A 15,319-nucleotide genomic window follows, 5' to 3' on the forward strand; every position below is an offset into this window, starting at 1 on the left:
GTGCTATGATGCAGTGTAGATGGGTCTTACACACCAACTCATCCTTCGTGCTGTACACATAAGCATACATGTGCAGAAGGATGTTCTCAAAGCAGTAGTACAGTGAACCCAGAAGTATCATCTGAAAGAAGTTTCTGACTTTTACTATAACACACATAGCACATCACAAACCTAATACCAAGCAATTTCATCAGCATCTCACAGCACGACATCTCTCCACAGTTCTAAGGATCACTTTGAAATGGTTTTCCTACTTTATCAAGGATTCATGCATATCTGCACGCATAATATCCCTAGTGAATAGGTGGTTTAGGTTAAAAGTCATTTAGTGCTGTGTTGATGGTCCACTTTAATTCGACCAAGTCACTGGGGACAGTCAACTGCTCATGATCTAACCATTAGATTTCTTCACATGAGTTGTGGTTTGCTTTCATACATCTTTGAGATCGTGTAACTAATTATGAACACATCTAGACAAATAGTCAAAGAAAAAAATGAATGCTAAAAATGGCTTGCATTTGTAGTAGTTTTAACTTAATGCAATAAAACTGAGGAAATGAAAAATTCTATCCAGAAGAATCATATCACTGGTGTTACCTGCTAACATTTATTGCTGGGATGTCTTTCTATTATTTCACAATTAATTTCTATTTATTTTATTTTATAAATTGCATAAATTACAATACAGAATAAGTTGTTGGTTATATCATACACTGCATTTAGTATGGGCACCACTTTTAATAGCCAAACAAAGCATTACATTGTCTCAGTAGAGACATTAAAATCATTAATTTTTAAATGATTATTGGCACAGGCATAGCATTTGGGACATGAAAAAGTTCAAAATTGAACAAGTGAGGTCAGTATTTTAATAGAAATAATTTTTTGCACTTTAACAATAAAACAAAACAGCTTTTTTTCTTCACACCCAGGGTTTTTAACCTTTAATAAAAGAATACCGATGAACCACAGTCGTCAATCCTCTTTCCAATGTTCTAACAAAAGCTTCTAAACTAACTTACAGAGAAAAGTTTGAAAATTTTCCCCAACTAAATTTATCTATTTACCCTTTGGACTAATGACTTTCAATACATTTTTGTCATTTTAAGAGGACAAATTAAGGTAGTTAATTAAGCAAGCCACTGACTGAAAATTAAGGTTTCAACAAATTGGCAGTCACTGATTAAAGCCAATCACTTTAAAAATCATTACAAATATATAACATACATTTTTAAAAGCAATAAAATTCACACATAGTGTGAATTATACACTTCATGTGTAAAATAATACACACGGAAATACTGTAAACAGCATCTCTTGGAGACACACGATCTTCAATAAAACACTAATTCTCAACTAAGCTATTTGAAAAGTAACATGCCATAGCTCATTTTCTTACTGGCAGTAAGTAACAAGTAAATAGTAACAAGTAAGTAACAAGCAAATAGCTAAAAGACTAGGAATGCTATGGAATATTTACTAATAATTGTTCAGTATGAAATACTCTAGTGTTACTATGTAATAATATTAAGTATTATGTAACATTATCAGTAGGACCTCTATTGATACTAAGTCCTGAATAAGACCCAATTTTCCACACAAACTGTGCCAACTCATCCAAATTAATGAGTACTTGAGTAACAATCAATCAGCCAAGACCAGGTAGTAATTCTATGTATGACCCAAGAGAGTAAGGCAGCTTCTAGAAGACTAGAATGGGAAGATAGGAAACCTAATCCACATGCAGAATAGCAACCATAAATACTTCAGGTATGTCAATAAGGCTAGATCTCACCGGCTAACATGGATCAGACAGCTTTTATCCCCTGGACATCACAGGATAACATGGGGGATAGTTACACAGACAGAACATATCAGAGAGCTACACTTATCTGTAGGTGTAAGGTGAGTTGCCCAGGTTTAGAGAAATGACAGTAGTGTGTTCACTCTCAACTCTCATCAAAGAGGTTTCCCTCCCTACCCCCAGCAGATGGAGAGCATTACAGAAAGCAACAATGTCAAAAGGCAAAGAGCTGACCATGGGTGCCTGCCCCAGCTGATATTTCCACAACGCCTACACCTAGGCTCAGAGAACGTTGCAGAAGAGGGGAGAGAAAGGTTGTAAGCCAATAGAACAGGACGTCTGCTGTAAGACTGTGACTTCTATATATGACATGGACACAACACTCATGAAATCTCAACAGAATGGCTGCCTAAACCATGCCAAAACCTGAAAGAATGAAAACACAGAATGACATGCCAACATGAACTGAGAAAATCTGACCACATCTTGCCCATACGTGAAGAAGTACAGGGAATTATCAGTTGCTGAGAGAGATTAGTCATCCCCAGAATAAACCTCTTAAATGTAACCAATACCAAGTGGTAAGTCCTAAAAATATATATGTACAAGAAACATTAAACAGACTCAGCAGCTTGTAATCATATATGCATTCACACATATGAGTGTATGCATGTACACACATGCATTCACTGACATGTACACACATGCATATAATAATTAAAGAAAAAGAGGCCATGAATTTGAAAAGGAGTGGGTTTGAAAGGGACATGGGAGGGGGCTGAAGGGGGGAAATGAATTAATAAATATTTTTTAAGCATCTGAGTGGGTGGGGGACCAGAAGGAGTTAAGGGGGCAAAGAGGGTAGAGAAGAGACAAATTCTGTGGGCTCATGTATGAAATCCTCAAAATGTCACTGATTAATGTGAGGGACAGAACCAGACAAATGCCTGAGACAGAAGCTTATGGGTAGAAAAATCTCAAGAGCAACATTGTTCCTGAGACAACAGCGCCTATGAGGCTACAATGATACCAGAGGGAAAGAACACGGTGGTGGTGGGGGACGTGTAGCAGAGCAATCAAGGATGTAGCCTGCTCTCTAGTTAGTCTGTGTGCAGAGGAAAGCGCTGGGTGGATTGGAACCAGACAGCAGCATGTAGCAAGAGGCTTTGAAAATGATGTTTGTAACTAACTTTCCTCTACAGAATTTCTAAAGGCTTCAGTTCACTCAAGAACCTGTCATCTGGTTTTCTTCATCTGCACTCTCTTTAAAGTAGCCTAAGTCCTAATACTCTCGATTGGAATTTTCCAGAACCCTGCTACTGGACTCTGAGCATCACCTAGCTAATATGTGCCTTTGAAAGCTTGCTGTGTGTCAAGACAAAGCTAGCATCAACTTGTCCTTACCACCTGGGCCTCACCCCACGTCCCTGACCTCAGACACCTCTGCAGTAGACTTTGCTGTTTACCTAGGCACTCTCACCAATGCTCAAGAGAGCCAAGCAACTTCTTTTATTTCACATCCAACAGGGAATTCATCTGTAATCAAACAGCCATGATGCATTCCAGATGGGACTGCTTCTTACCATTCCAGTGGCTCTAACTGTCAAATGTGACTCGTGTAGTCAAATGACAACAGATCCGTAACTGTTCTCTGAACTCATTCTTCACTTTGGCAGGCGCACATCATTAAAATGCATAAATCAAATCACATCGCTCTCCAGTTGCATTCAACAACAAAAATTTAGAACCCTTAGAGGTATGGCCTGTAAATCTCTGCATCCCATACGTATATGCCCATTTCAAATGAACCACCAGGGTCTCAACAACATTGTCACATGGCCACAGTATACTACCTCCCTTCCTCAAGGGACTTCATATTGCCTCTCCCTTTCGTTTTGAAATTCTGCCTTGCTAAACTTTCCAGTAGCTTCCCGTTCGTCTCTCCTGTAAATTACACACTCAGTAAGTACATACTCATGAAAATGGTAGTCCTGCCACAGTGCCTGGTAAAAGGGAATCTCAGACTGTAGCGCTCTCTCTGTCTCTGTCTCTTCATTTTCTGTCATATTCTCTCTCTCTCTCTCTCTCTCTCTCTCTCTCTCTCTCTCTCTCTCTCTCAGTATTATGCTATCTGTACCCTGTAGCCATCAGTATATGTGCTATAAGGAAAATAACTCATTTGAATTATGTGTTCGCATCTATCTTCACTGAATAAATTGGCCCACCCTACCTCCATAGGAACAAGGTGTTAGCTGTTGGAGACAGGGTATAGTTTGCACTGGTGACTGTTCTCTCTGCTCTCCTGATGCAAGAGTTGATTCAAACATGTTTACTGAACTGACTGTATGGATACATACATTAAAATTCATTTCAGTCATATGCAGATTCATTTAGTATTATAGTTTTAATATGAAATTCTTCCCCACAGTCTCACACATCTGAATACTGGCCCCCACGTAGTGGCTCTGTATTGCAAGGTTATGAAATCTCCAGGGGCTCCCTAAAGTTTTCCTGGGGATGAGCTTTGGGGAAGAATAGCCTGCACATTTTTCTCTTCAGGGTCTCTGAATCCCTGTCCGTTACCATGACATAACTAACAGCTACTGCTTCCTACCTAAACTTTCCCGTGCTTTCTTCCCTATGTTATTTTATTCAGGAATTTTGTTTACTTTTGACAGGTGTTTAGTCTCAAAAATAAGAAAAGGTACCACCACACTTCACTTTACATTCTAATGAAAGAAATTTGTCCTGTCTGTGAACCTTGTTCCTAAGGAAAAACACATATCATGGCCCAAGCATTTCATTTTCAAATGAAACTGTAAAATAAAATTAACCCACAGGAGGAAGTTTATATGCAGAATAGTTAGGAAATGCAAGAAAGACAACGGAAGCCTACACTGGAGGTTAGTGATGGATGGCCAAAGGAAGCCAGTGAACTGTTACCACATCTGAGATAAGAATTTCAGCGCCACCTTTTGAAGTCCAGCAAGGAAAAACAAAACAAAACAAAACAAAACAAAAACAAAAACAAAACAAAAAAAAACATGTTGGCTTGCCTCTTGGCTACACATTGTTACAGTTTTAATGTCATCTAGCTTGGCACACCAACAAGAATCCTAGACACACCAACTGTGAGCCTATTCTTAACCCTTTTGCGGATTGCTGAGCTGATGAAATTAAATTATGTAAATGAAAGTGTGGGATGTACTTCTGCCAACACCATTAAGATGAATGGGTTTGCTAGTTCCTCAAAGAATGATATTCACAGTATCTAATGTGGAGGGAAATATTTTAGTGAAAGTATTTATTTGGAGATCCATTGCAAGAATCAATCACATGATGAAATGAGAGTCTGGATTTCATCACCCTTCACTTGGAACCAGTATCTCCCCCACTGAAAGTGTCCCACCTGCCAGAGAAACTCATTAAAATTCTACCTTTGTCTCATGTAACAATGTTCCAAACCAAAGCTACAGGTCTACTTTCTACTTCCATTTTCCTTGGCAGTATTAGGACTTTTCTTGATTTGGGGAGTCAGAATCTCACTGTGTAGGCCTACCTGGCTTGAAACTACTGGCCTTAAATTCACAGAGACTGTATATATGCTGCCCTTAAATTCCCGGAGACTGAGGACTGGAATGTCTGTAACACATGCCACCACCATGTCCTGCTAAAAGAGATTTCTAACCCAGGATCCTTAACTATCCGATGACAAACACAGTCATCCTAAAAAAAAGGAAATCCTCTCCAAATCATCAAAATTAAAATTTCAAAATCAATGATTTTAAAATCTGTTTCCAAGAAATAATTTGCCACCAGATCCCATTTGCAAAAACAACTAAGTGAATTCATCCGCAGGGGGATTTGTGCACTTAGCAGTGTTTTCTAAATGACTCCGGTTCGTATTTCACTCTGTACAGTTGGCAGGTAGACAGCTCTGTTGTTGAGAGATTGCCTCTCTGGGGACAGACCTAGCTTGCAGATTGGTTCCTCTGATCTTCGAAATGCATCCGAATTGCTTAGAGTTGAATGCACTATGTGCTTTTTACCTCAAATCTGTACTTCAGTGCTTTCAAATAATAGAGCTTGAGTTATTAATTTCTAACAGAACCTCAAGGTAATAATCTCCAGCAATTCTTACAATAATTCAAACCCACATATCCCCCCTCCCTTTGGACATGGTTTGCCCACTTAGAAGCTCAGGCATTTATTAAATCATTTGTACCGTCTACTGAATATACAAATTTTTAATTCTCTATTAGACTTACTTTATGTGGGCACATACACGTGTGCATGCATGTGTGTATGTGTGTGATGTATGCACGTATGTACATGTTTGGGTGTGCATGTGTGCAGGGCATGGGTGGAAAGCAGAAGACAATTTTCAGGAGTCAGGTCTTTCCTTCAGAACGTGGGTCCTAGAAATCAAGCTGAGGGTATGTCAGGCCAACAGCAAGCACATTTACCTGATGATATCTTGGTAGCTTCAGAATATATTTCAAATATGTTATATGGTAATGAAGATGATTTAGATAATGAAAACTGTGGGGAAAGCAATTCTTCAAAACGAATATCAAAGAGAAGCAGCAAGAGAGGTAAGAAGAAAAAAATAACAAATTCTTTTGGCATGAACAAGAGTGACAATCTGTTGAACGAGTGTGTGAGTTGGAAAGTGTTTAACAGTGTGTAACATATTGTAAGGAAACTGAAGAGGGATTGGGCTCCCAGAGAATAGAGACAGCACAAGAAAGATAACGAACCACAGACATTTTAGTTTTAGGTTTCCACAGACTAGCTACTGGAAAGTATTTAACAAGCAATAGAAAATTGGATTTGTTTATGAGTTCAAAGTCAGACATTCTGGCATCTCACAAGACACAGAAATATGACAGCTATCCAGAAGAAAGTATACCACAGAGAGTTGATATGAAAATGAAAATGAAAATATGAGAAACATTAATATTAAGACCATGGAGGCAGGAGAAAAAAAGAAGCTTTGTGGTGTAAAAGTAGAAAGTCTTGGGTGAGGGGAGGAGGGATCCCCAGGCAATTTAGGGAAAATGTTATTTCTTTGAAGAGAAGGGTCAGTTCTCTCCAAAGGAAAGAAGACGCATAAGATGATAAGATGAAGACTGAGGTCACTCTCTCGATTACATCGGAGTAGCCTTGGAAGTAAAAACTAGAATCCAGTTAGTTACAAAGAGCAAGGCGAAGGAAATCAAGGTGAAGGATTAGAAACAGAGGGTGGAAGAGGTGCTATGAGGGTAGAGCAGTATCACATTGAAAATTTTGAATTTGAAAGACTATTACTTTTAATTACACGTGTGTGTATGCATGCACGGAGGCATGCATCTGTGAGGAGGTATGTGAATGCGGGTACAGGTGCCACAGAGAGCAGAGGGTCTTTATCCCCAAGGAGCTGGAGTTACACTGGGTTGTGAGCCGCCCTGTGTGGGTGCTGGGAACAGAACTCATGTCCTCTGCAAGAGCAATGTCCACTCTTGAGTGCTGAGTCATCTGTTCGATCCCACAAATCATTTTAGGGTAAGAGAAACACGAGACTATTTTGTAGGGAGAAAAATACTCTTCTACCAAAGAATTTTTTGAAAAAAAACATCAATCCCATATTTTGGAAGGCATGTTTTATATCATAAAACCTAATAATAACTTGTCAGTTGAAGGAAAACATATCCGGTCATGTTGGAGGTACATATACCTCACATACTTTTTTCTTAGAATGAAAGGCAATTACATTAATAAGGCCTACATATACTTCTATACATATGCTCCAAACATCCATCGCCATGGAAATGTCTCTAACTGCTCTGGTACTACCCTCTCTTTTAAGAGAAGTTTGAACTAAAACAAACAATTAAAAAGGTAAATGGTAACTCATATTATATCCAATAAAGGGGAAGGGGGCTTCTTTGCCAGGTATTTGATGATGGGTAAACAGAACAGAAGCTCAGAAGAAGTGCTGAACAGAATGATCACATGGCCTCAGAAGGATAGAGAAGAGAGAAAACACCCTGGTCCCCACGCACTCTCCATTTTCCAGCTTTGGATCAGGTAGCCAAGCTCTGCCTCATATCCTTGAGATGATCCCAGTTCATGTGAATGAATGGATTCTGCTCTTTCTATCAAAACAATCGTGCCTAGAAGCTGTGATTCTTTACCTGGTTCTTCCTAAGAACATTTAGAAGATTTCTAATAGCAAGATATAGAAACACATTCACAAGTCCCCATCACAATATGAGCCTATCGCAAAGAGAAAACACTGTCAATGCCTAGTCATAATGTTATAAACCTATCAGAGAGGGCAACACATTCTCAATGCCCAGCCACAATGCTGTGTATTTGTCATAAAGAGATGGTGGCATACCTACCACAGTGACCTCCACTAATAGGAAGGAGGCAGCATATTACAGCATGTTTTTAGTTTATAGAAAAGTCATTATGGATATGGTCCTTTTTGTATTTCTTTGCATAATTCTAGTATGTTCTTTATTACACAATATTATACCTCATTTAGTGAACTAGAGAAATGAGATTTTACTACCCAAATCCATCTCCTAGATTGTGACTACCTCATAAATTCTCTTCTTTGAAATGACAGCATCCTTCTCTGTAGGCTACGACTGATATTGTACATCCAACTATTCTGTTTACATAACAAAGGATGAGTCTAGCTGCCCTCCCAATGTTGGTGGCTAATTCTACATCTGTAGAAGCAGAGTTCACTTTGAATCCTGCTGAGCCCTTTTCAGAACATTACTGTATCTGTTCCTCACATAGTCCTTCTATTATGGGTTGAATGTGAAATGTCCCTCATGTGCTCATGTATTTGATTAATTGGTTCCAGTTGGTGGCTTTGTCTGGGAAGGTGATTGAACCTTTAGGGAAATGGACCCTTATTGAGTACAGTATGTCACTGTTCACTAGGACAGCTTTAGGGCTTCACAGTTTGGTGTCTCTTTCCTCTTTCCACTCTCCTCTCTTCACTTTCTCCTCTCTCCTCTCCCATTCCTGTGTGTGAAATGTGATCACTCTGCTCTCTGACAGCTCGTTCTGCTTCAGGCTGCTGCCCCATGTCTTTGTTGCCATTCCACATAGAATGTAAGGCAAAACAAGCCCCTTTGCACTCTAAGTTGCTGTTTGTCAAGGTAGTCTATCACGGCAGCAGAAATAGCCAACAGACCTTGCTACTCAGTTTGATCTAATTTCAGTCTTCCTTTCGTCTTCTCCACCCATCCTGCTTAGCATGCCACGCTCTGACTCTCTACTGCACCCAGACTGCATGGCACTACTGCTGGTAACAGAGAGAGAAGAGACTGGAGAAACAAGCATGGCTTGATCTGAAGACAAGTATATCTTGTACTCATATTTTTGGTTGTGAGCATATCTTTTAATGTCTTGCACTCTTAAGAAACTGACATGTGAGGAAATTCTGCTGAACTGAACTACTAGGAGGCAGGACAATGTTCCCACCTGGAACTCATGTACCTCCCAGTGTCTCCAACATGGAGCCTACTAAGACAGTCTGTCTCACTATCTCACTGCTCTACCTGACATGACATACAATAGGACCACATCTTACTTAAACAAAATGAAAACACTGATCCATTTTATCGACAAAAGGTAATTTCTTTCAATAAGCTCCTTCTAAATGTGACTTCAGCATTCCTTTAAATTATTACTTGTTTTCTATAAAAATCACATCAAATATAATTTTTAAATTATCAAATGAGCATTGATATACAAATGGACATATTATGAAACATTATGTAGTAATGAAAATATGAACTTACATGTTTGGACAAGTTGGGACTCTTTGAATCAACATCATATCTGAAAAGAGAAAGTATGAAATTCAAATTATTCTTACAAAAATGCAGCTAAAAAATAATGTTTCCTAGAACACACAAATGTAAAAGTTAATTTGAACAATAACCAATAGGACATTGCAAGTAACATTTTAAATTTCCAAACATCCAATGGCAGACATGACATCTCTAGGTCAGTTGAACTCCACATAACCAAAAGTATGAACTCTGTTGTTTGAGAAGTTGCAAATTGATCTGTTCTTTGAATTGGTATTGCCACACAAATGACTTCAAAATCTCTTTAAAATGGAAATTTTTTTCTCTGGATATGAAAGCTAAGCATGTCTTATTAACAGCACAAGCATATTATATACCTGATAGCTTTAATACTATTGCTATGGTTGAAAACTCACTGGAGTTACAGAAACTACTTTTTTCCCAATCACAAGGCATAGGGAAACTGTGTTTTATGTAAACAGGAATTTACATGGGAACATGATAAGCTTCGGTTTTAACCAGTTGCTCCTGGAAATAGATGATCTCCTAGAAAGAACCCAGAATGACTCAATAGACTGGACATGGCCAAAATAATATCATCATGCTAGACTCTTAGAGAATATTGTCCTGGGACTAGTCTTTCTATAAACCAAACCCTTTCACACTCATGCATAACTTTTTTACCAAAACTTAAGGCCATTTTTAAAGTTGTCCCTCTCATCTAAATAAATCTTTTCACAAAACAAAGCAAAACATCTTAGTTAATAATAGGGAAAAAGAGAAAACAGAAAAGAAGAGATCATTGGGTGTACCAGTATGCCCAGTATACTCAGTGTGCCCATTGTTCCCAGTGGGCCCAGTATACACTGGAGGTCCAGTGTACCCAGTATACCCATTATGCACAATATGCCCAGTATACCCAATTTCCCAAGACTGGGAAGAGGCATAATTACTGCCAGGTGAAAAATATTTATAGCAAATTGGTTTACAACGTCACACTGCAAACCCACCTCAGCAGAATAGCAGAGCCCTGCCCTTCATGCCAGGATATGCTCATTACTCTGAACAGCTGTGGTCCCCAATTTCAATCAGCAAAACACTAACCTCTACTACAGAGCTATAGATGTTAGCTCGGAAATACTTCTTGTCCAAGGAATGGCATGGTCGAGATTTTTAAAGGGTAACATTAAAACAAATAACCATAATGACACCAGATATGAACTCTTAATCAAAGCTGTGCTAGGTCTTTCTCAACTACCACCGCAGAAAAATGTCTTCTTAGCTAATGTGGACTGGGGCTATCAAGTATGGCATGTTCGATTAAGTGAAAAAAAAAAAGGCCATGGTTTCATCATGACATTACCTTAAAACATACTCTTCTTTGCCTATTTAACAAAGCTTTTTTTTTTTTAACTATATTATCTCAAAGTCAGGAAATTTACATAGTCTCTTGGTAGATTTTAGATCATCTACTAGTTTATAAAGCATTAAAAATGACTATGATTATGCTGCTGTTGTTGTGTACCCAGACTCTTAATCCTTTTTTTTTTTCCCCATTTAATTTGTTGTTGTTTTGAGTAAAGTCTCAGTACATTGCTAGGGGCATCCTTAAACTTGAGCCTCTTGAGCAGCTGGATTTAAGCAGGAGCCACCAGGCCTAGCTCTCTTTCTTTATTAAAAAGTTGGACTATCTGGTCCTCACAGTGTAGAACACAAGCAGCACATGCTACATGGCTACAGTGTTGCTTAGTGACTGTCTGCACATAGAAGACAATAAATGACAGGCCAGGATGCCCAGCAGTCATCCCAGGAGGTCACTCCTCTGGGTCCCTAGTAGGAATTGTATTGAAAGTAGTTTTATCAACAACTGCTTCCAGATATCGAAGCTTATATTATGAGAGTCATGACCTTTCATGCATTCAGAGTATACTGAACACAATCGGGATACCAGGCATAATTCGTACACTGGGTACACAGGGAATATTGGGTATGGTGACCACAGGGAACATACAAGCCACACTGGTACACTCACTGTACTTTTCATGTCCTTATTCTGTTTTTTTCCTATCATTGATTGAGATGATTTCTCATGTGAAAAGATTTTATTTTGGTGACAGAGAGAGTTTTAACTGACAGTCTAGCATTTGGGTACATCTTAGAAGTTATATTTCTAACAAAGAATGAGCATATGCTAGCTACAATCATCTCTGTGTTTGTACGGTTGCAACTGTCATCCTAAGTGGAATCTTAGAATAAGTATCCCATGATACACATATTCTAAGTATCCCATGATGCATAGCTCAAGAGCTACCAATATCCTTGGAGAAAAACCAGTAGGTACATGGCCCAATGACCAGTTAAGTATTCCTAAAAGGGTAGTATTCCACTTTCTCCTGTGCAGGATCAAAGGGGAGTTTCCTTTACTCTCTAGGATCATAGGTGGAATTGGCTTTAGAACCTGAGCTGGCAGACAGGAGTGGAAAAACAAATCTGGCCTAGCCAGAGATGTTGTACCCACCCTTAGGGCATCTGTGGAAAAGTACATCAAGGAAGGTTATAAAAAGGGCTTCTGTGAGCTGGGGCTGCTTTGTTCCAGGTCACGCACTTGGAGAGGATGCTCTCAGTATCCCTAAGGCTGGTGCTTAGGGAAGCTCTACATTGTCTTGGAGGCTTAAAGCCCACATCTCTACCTATCAACACCCTCTGGCTTCCTGTGCTTCCTTCTCTCTTGAACATCCTGTAACAAGTGAGAGCAAAGGAAAACATGCTCAAAAGTAAAGAGCCCCTGGGAAAGGAATAAGATGATTCTATTAAACAAAACCAATTGAAAGTTCATGAAGTTAGGTCTTCATACTGTTGTTAGGCAAGGGAGATAGGAATGGACACACTAGAACAATCAGAATAAATGAAATAATTTATTTACCCCCTCAGAAATGTTAAAATCCTTCAAAGTAATAGTGTGTTAATGTTAGCCATTTCATGATTACCACCATCTGACTAATCAAAAAATATTTCACTGGGACCACTCAAATATAGACTCATGAATCTCTTATGGGTTCCACTCCCCCATGGGAGATCTTATCTCCTCTCTTCTGCACCCTGGCACAACTCACACAGTGACTGGGCACTACCATGCCTTGCTCAAAGTCTCTGTGGTACATGCAGACTTTTCTAGCAACAATAAAGTTTACAATTACTCTAATGGTGTACTTATGAGATATATTGTATTATTTGAGTGCTGGGAATCATAAATAAAACACCAAAGCTTTACACATTAGGTCCCAGAGACAAGCGGAGGCTATAATGCAAAACTGATAAATATTCAACACAATCAGAAGGCAAAGGGTACATGGGATAATGAGAATGGTAACAGTCTAGACAAGTGGCATCTGGAATACAGGCAGATCTGTCTGTCTGTCTGTCTGTCTGTCTATTTTTCTCTCTCGCTCTCTTTCTCTCTCTTCCTATCATCTATCTTTATATCTATCTTTATCTATGTATATATCTATCTACCTACCTATGTATCTATAAATCTATGTATCTACCTACTTACCTATCATCTATCTTTATATCTATCTATGTATCTATCTTAATACCTATGTATCAATGAATCTATGTATCTATGTATCTACCTACCTACCTATCATCTATGTATCTCTATCTTTATCCATCCCACTTTCCCTCTTTCATTAAAATTTCCCTATGAACTGGGAAAATGGAACTGTAAGTCTCTCATAATATGCAGTTGCTAAGATAATATGCTTTCCTTTGCAGTTGGGCACTGAACCCAGGGCCTCCAGCACACCAAACAAGAGTTCCAACACTGAGCCCAGAGAGCAGGAGCTCAGAGCTGAGTCTACTTCCCTTTCCCTGGCTCTGTACCATCATCCGTGCTGGTGAATCTTCCTTCTCCATGTTCTGTCACCTAGGAGACACACCTCTTCATGCACCTTTGAGGTTTCTAATCAGGCATGACTGAGGAGGGAAGAAGGCCCTCCCTGGATGTGTGTGGCCTGGATGCCAACTAAATGGAAGAGTGAAAGAGAAATTGCAGATAAGCACTGTTTTTTGCCAGTCTCTGCTTCCTGGTCAGCATCACAAACCAAGCTGCTTGCACTAACATGTCATCTGTACCAAGACAGACAGCATTCCTCTGAACTGTGAGCCAAAATGAACCATTCCTCCCTTCGGTGCTTTCTCAGATACTTTGTAACGGCAATAAGACTGTATCAGTAGAAATCAACTAAATCCAAAACAATCCAGGAATCATTTGCAGATATTTGCTGGCTACCTAACACAGGTGTACTATGGAAGGATGATCCTTGTGGCCATTTGCTGTTGGCCACTGCTCACTGGTGTGCTGTGCATGGGTGTCCTTTAAATAATGGTCAGTGACAGTGCATTAGAAGAGTATTTCCAGCCGGGCAGTGGTGGCGCACGCCTTTAATCCCAGCACAGAGGCAGGTGGATTTCTGAGTTCGAGGCCAGCCTGGTCTACAGAGTGAGTTCCAGGACAGCCAGGGCTACACAGAGAAACCCTGTCTCGAAAAACAAACAACAACAACAAAAAAGAGTATTTCCAGCTCTCAAAGTAATGGGAATTGGGCACCACACTTGATTTTTTTTCATAGGATAGTTTGTCCATTCATTGTGTTCTGAACTGTCTAAAAGTAGCATACATGTTTTACAAGCTATATACTTACAAGAGAAACTTTAAAAGCCAACCACATGTATTCTTTACTATATATATATATGCTATATATATATATATTACTATATATATATACATGTATTCTTTACTATATATATATGCTATATATATATTACTATATATGCTAATGAGGTTATAAATCTTTTTTTTAATTTTACTTATATAATGAAACAGATCTCAGTACAAAAAGTAGCTATCAAATGGAAAGCATTATATGAGACAACTCAATGAAATAAATCGAGGGAATTCCATGCCTTCAGAAATGCACATGAACTGAGAGAAGAATGTGCAGCAGCTTTCCTTGATCTCTGCAGTTAACCCTTTCTAGTCCTCCGTGTATCAGGTTTTTCAAACATGAAATCGTGATGTCATTTGAAGTAAAATTCTGGAATTTTAATAAAGTGCTATTTAACTCAATCTTACAGAACACTTTCATGGTTCAAGTATTATTTGGATTCGATGAGACCTGTAGTTTTTAGGAAGCTGAAGTAACAGGGCATCAGCCAGCCTGCCTTAGTTATTTTCCATTTCCTGTCACCCTGGTATAGCTGTTCCTTAAACAGCCACCACAATGAGCACCAGGGAAGGAATGACCAACAGATCATGAACCCGAAGTGCCAGCATAGGAGGACAAAAGGACAAAGAGTGACAGCATAGAAGACAACATAACAGCTGTCTCCTGACAAAGGTGACTGGTGCCTGTCAGCAGACAGCAACCAAAACCCCAGGGAAGTGGTTCTAACAGTCAGAGCTAAAGAATGGGAGTTCAGAGAAGTCATAGAGACTGTATGTGCATCTCTAGGTTTAGTGTCAACAAACCAGAACACACCATGGATCAGGCTGGGCTTGTGTGCTTCCTTTCATAATAAAATTTCACTGTGAATACATTATCCCCCAAATCAGAGCAATACTAAATGTCCACTGCGTTACAGGCAGGGACACTATTCCAGGTTACCTGTAGTGGAAGATTAGAGTCAGTGGAGA

General features: G+C 39.2%; 1 protein-coding gene across 1 annotated transcript in view; it reads right to left on the reverse strand.

The window, feature by feature from the left end:
• The window catches only part of Cpne8 (copine 8), a 168,312-nt gene that overhangs the window by 103,567 nt on the left and 49,426 nt on the right, over positions 1–15,319 (reverse strand). Inside the window, 1 exon segment of the mRNA XM_034516519.2 lies at positions 9,613–9,652. Within this exon segment, the coding sequence (XP_034372410.1) occupies positions 9,613–9,652 (40 nt within the window).

The sequence above is a fragment of the Arvicanthis niloticus genome, chromosome 13, assembly GCF_011762505.2.
Source record: "Arvicanthis niloticus isolate mArvNil1 chromosome 13, mArvNil1.pat.X, whole genome shotgun sequence".
NCBI classification, from domain to species: Eukaryota; Metazoa; Chordata; class Mammalia; order Rodentia; family Muridae; genus Arvicanthis; species Arvicanthis niloticus.